Source organism: Candoia aspera, chromosome 1 (assembly GCF_035149785.1).
Source record: "Candoia aspera isolate rCanAsp1 chromosome 1, rCanAsp1.hap2, whole genome shotgun sequence".
Classification (NCBI taxonomy): domain Eukaryota; kingdom Metazoa; phylum Chordata; class Lepidosauria; order Squamata; family Boidae; genus Candoia; species Candoia aspera.
In genome coordinates this window covers 243,301,416-243,306,171 of record NC_086153.1, presented here as the reverse complement: position 1 = coordinate 243,306,171, position 4,756 = coordinate 243,301,416, and the positions used below count along the sequence as shown (strand labels likewise).

The window sequence follows — 4,756 nt, the reverse complement described above, 5'->3', positions numbered from 1 at the left end:
ATGGGAGACTTCAGATTAGTCAGAATTCCTCCCTAGTTCCAATCTCTGAGTGAATTATTGGACATCATTTTCTCTTCCTACCAGCCTCTTTTTAACATCAGAGAAAAACGATGTGTGGAAAGTTCGGAAGGGGTTGTGAATGGCTGTACCCAAAGGGTCTATAGATTAAAGGCTTCTCAGGTGCTCTGCTATACCTTGAACCTAGAGTGAAATTTTGTTCAGCCATCAACGAGCCACCATTAGTTGTTCACAATCACACCTTTTTTTTTTTGCTGCTGTTTAAAAAAAACCTCAGCCAGACATGACAATATTTCTCAGAGGTCTGATGCCTGTAAGATACTGCATTTATCAGACTACTCCAAAATCAGAAGTCAGAATATTCTGAGCATTACAAGGCCCATGAGATTCATTTTGGTATGAAGATAAAATGAACATTGTTTACTTGGTATGGACATATGAACACAAAAGGCAATATTAAAAACATTAATCAAAAATATAAAATATAGCTACTACAAATAACTTAAACTATTTTCCCCCACCAAATGGTGCAGAATTGTCTTTCCATCTTATAAATAGAAAAGGAAATAGCAGTTTGTAAGCTGGGCCTCTTGCTTCGTCAACCAAACTTTGGTTTTTGAAGGGGTCTTTGGTTTGCAAATGCCTTTCAGTGAAAGCTCAGCTGTTCAATTCAGCAGCTTCATTTGATCTGAAGAAATCTAGCAACTTCCGTTCTCCTTCTTTGCTTTTCTTCATTGATTTCCTGCACCAGTGCAATCAAATCACAATCCAAGTTATTTAATCTTGTTTGTGTTCCAGGGTCATGGTCTAGAGACAGGGAAAAAAGGGAAAAAATCAATGAAGTAGAAGATAAATATTCCTCAACAAAATGGACAAATTAATCTTCTTTTTCCTCCAAAATACAATACACACATCACACACTACTGTATTTTGTTAATTTCAGAAGAGGTTGTGTATGAGGCTTCCTTCTCAATTTATTTTGGGTTAAGATGACATGGCACAATTATCCCTTTTAAAAATAGTATCAGTAAAAGAGCAGTTACTTTTATGATGAGAGACCAAAAGTTGCTTACCATCAATGGGAAAACCACAGACAAACACAAATGTAGCCATCCCATTATTCCCACCCAAATGCTTGCCTCGCTTATACAGTGAGGAAGGGCTATTTTCTAAGCATCATGAAGTGGTGGAAACGTCCTTAGGGATTGGGTCTCTAAAGTTCTGACTGATGGCTTTTACTAGTCAAATTTGGCCTGCAGCTTAGAGATTCTCCGTTCCTGACTGAGAGACTTCACATCTGCAAACACCAGAGTGCTTTTCTCCAATCTGGTGTGCTCCAGTTGTGTTGGCACTAGATTGACCAAGGCATAAAAACCAAAGCTGGGAATTGGGGGAGGAGGGCTATGGTCTCAGGACATCTGGAAGGCATCTGACTGGAGAAGGCAGTCCTTGAAATTGATGAAACTCTGTGACACACCTGCTGCACAGCACCTGAACTTCCACAGGCTTCTCAAATGACAGGGCAGGCAGCATTCAAAGATATCCAAAGACACAACAAGCTTTCAGCAATAAATTATTAACGTATATACTAGAGGGATATCCAAAAGAGCTTGCAACCCTAAGGATGTTTGCTAAGACATTTGTCTCACAATGTTCAACTAGTCTTTAATAAGCATCTTAGAACTGAATAAACTTAACATTTTAGAAGTAAGTGTTATGTTCTCTGTGAAGCCTTACCACTTCACACTTGCATTCCTATGGATTTTTGATCAAAGAGCCTATAACATTGCTTGAATGTTTGCAGCTGGAAGAACTGCCTCTTCCTTCATGCACCTCCATTTTAATTTAACTATGTTCTAACAAAATCTCCTCAAAATATGCTAAGCCAGAAGTATATCACTAACATTAATAGGATTTTTGAATTTTCCTGCATCCCACATTACAAGAACAGTGATACTAGCTCATAATTCCTTGGTGGTTATGGGCCCTAATTCATATCACTGAATCCCCCACTAGCACAGTTGACTGGTTGCGAGGTTGGGAAAAGGATGCTCTGTTGTTGATTTAAGGCTGGTATATATCTATTGCATTTCTGGCTGCTGCTACAGATCACTGCCTCCTAGCAAAGGCTCTAGTTGTAGCATTGATGACTTCATTTTGCAGATCAATAATGCATCACTAGAACTAGATGTCGTATGTGTTGCCCATAATTCTAGTTAATCTGAGAGAGAGGGAGAGGGAGGGAGGGAGGGAGGGAGGGAGAGAGGGAGGGGGAGGGGGAGGGGGAGGGGGAGAGGGAGAGGGAGAGGGGGAGAGGGGGAGAGGGGGAGAGGGGGAGAGGGAGAGGGAGAGGGAGAGGGAGAGGGAGAGGGAGAGGGAGAGGGAGAGAGAGAGAGAGAGAGAGAGAGAGAGAGAGAGAGAGAGAGAGCATTGCCTGAAGAAGTCAGTGCTAATTCAACGGCTGCTTGTAGTCTGAGCACTGCCATTTTCATCCTGCTTCCCTTGTATTAGCAAAGAACGTCCTATCCAGGTGACCTTTAAATGTGTTCAGACTAAGGCTGTGCACCCATTAACAACTGCTTAAAGCGGCAGCGTCTTTTCCTGGAACCACGCAGCCTTGATAGCAACCGGGAAATCCCAGGAAAAGATACAGTTGGTTTGGAAAGTTGCCAATGTGTACTCCAAAGCACTTTTTTGTCTTCAAATCTGAAGCAATGCAGAGGCCTCACTATGTTGACTGGGAATTTTAGGTACAGTAATCTTGAAAAATTGGAAGCACGTCCAGTTCAAGAAGACCGCATTTGCACATTTTCATGTTTGTTAGAACATGGCAAGAACTCGCTTGGGCATGGTGGAAATGCTAGTTTCAAAAGGGAAGGGGAGAGCAGTAACAGCCATTACAACAGTGGGCTATAAGGTTGCACTCTGCAAGATCATTATTCAAAAAGCAGCAGGCAGAAGGTTAAGCATAATTCCTCCCAGGACCACTACTTTGAGAGAAAAAAAAACACACATTTATGTGGTTCTGCAGCATGGATTCTCAATTTTAAGTTAAGTTTGCCTGTCATACTAAACCATGGTTTACAAATGTCAATGGTGAAGCCAAAACTAAACATATTAACCAAATCAATCTGAAATTCTATCTTCACCCCTGAAATAATTCGCTTTTTAAATGCATTGATCGTCTTATATTTGCTGAGAAGGCAAATGATGTTGTTTCCTAGCTCCTCTTTGAAGAAGAAAAGTCTAAAATTCAGGGCCATCTTGCTCACAGATATAGTCAGTTTATCTCAGCTTGCTGTGTGAACCAGGCCAGTACTCACATAATGGTTTTGTATGGCTTAGCACCTTATGTGAATACAGCCACTGTGATTTGTTAACCATGGTTTACCTAGCACGTTGTACTACACCCTACGCAGAGAGTAGCCCAATTCACTTGGCAAACAGGTCAGTCCTGCAGCTGGCTTTGACGATAATGTCCATTCTGGCATGGTAGCGTTTCTCAACCTGGCGACTTTAAGATGCGTGGACTTCAAGCTCTGCTGGGTGGGGAGCTCTGGGAGTTGAAGTCCACCCATCTTAAAGTCGCCAACGTTGAGAAACAGTGGCCTAAGGCAAGAAGCCAGCCAGGAGAAGCCCCTTTTGCAAACGTGCCCTTTCATTTAGGTTCCTTCCCTGCCTAGTTAAGTAACCCGAACATCCAATCTTCTTGAGGGAAAGAAAAACAACATAAGGGAGCCGGGGCAAAATTTAAGAGGGTTCATCGAAAACGTCGCCAACCTCTTAAAGAGGAATCTTTTCCGGGCGCTCATCCGCAGCCCTCGGGAACTATCTGCATCGTCTCACCTTAGCCAGGCTGGCTCGCGCGACTGCCCGGGCGCGGGGCTCAGGGCGCCCGAGCCAGGCGCCTGTCGCGACTGCCCGCCGCCGCCTGCTCGACGGCCTCCTGCCGGCTCTTGAAGTCCTGGATGGCGCGCTTGTTCTGGAAGTCGATGAGCGCCAGGGTGATGGAGGCGTTCCAGCAGCTCTCGCCCGGGCACCGAAAGTCGATCTCCTTGCGGTCCGTGGTGACGATGGTGAAGTAGACGTACTTGCCGGTGCGCTCCACGCAGTCCACCTTCTGGATGGAGCCGAAGCGCAGCTCCTTGGCGCGGGCCTTGCCGCCGCCGCCGCCGCCCTCGGGCGAGAAGAGGCAAAGGCTCTCCTTGCTCAGCACCACCTGCTTCTTCTTCCACAGCTGGAAGAGGCTGTCGCTGCGCTTCTCCAGCTCGCCCTCGCGGATCACCTCCGACGCCGAGCCGCCCGGCGGCCCTTTCATTCTGCCGACGCCTGCCCGACGCTCACGGCCCGCTCTCGCTGCCGCTGCCGCCGCCGCACCACCCGGCTGTGCCACGCGAGAACGACGCCGGCTCGCCCGCTCGGTCAGAAGCCGATACTAGGCGCCGTGCTACTGCGCCGGGCGTGGGCGCAGAGCTCCGTTTATGGCCTTGTGGAATCTTGGCCGGCGACTCCACCTTGCTGTGAGCCTCTCCTCCCACGCTGTCGCCCGATTCCCTGGTGCCAGGCGGGGCTCCTCCTCCTCCCGTTCTCCGTCCGCGTTCTTCAATCCGCTCTACGGATCGCGCCCCCTTGGGGAGATTTGGGCCAGTGAGGCGGCCGGTAAAGTGTTTAAAATGAAACGGAACGCAGTTCTGGGGATGCCGTGAGGTTTGCGCTGGTCGCGCTAAACGGAGGAACG

The 4,756-nt window shown here is 47.0% G+C and overlaps 1 protein-coding gene across 1 annotated transcript; it reads right to left on the bottom strand.

Annotated features, from left to right (window-relative positions):
* Nucleotides 1-309: 309 nt before the first annotated feature.
* Nucleotides 310-4,436, bottom strand: LOC134487516 (pleckstrin homology-like domain family A member 2). The gene is made up of 2 exons (XM_063289355.1): nucleotides 3,865-4,436; nucleotides 310-825 (listed from the first exon to the last, which is right to left on the bottom strand). Exon 1 carries the CDS (start codon nucleotides 4,334-4,336, stop codon nucleotides 3,905-3,907), a length of 432 nt encoding a protein of 143 aa, XP_063145425.1. The 5' UTR covers nucleotides 4,337-4,436; the 3' UTR covers nucleotides 310-825; nucleotides 3,865-3,904.
* Between the last annotated feature and the right edge of the window lie 320 nt (nucleotides 4,437-4,756).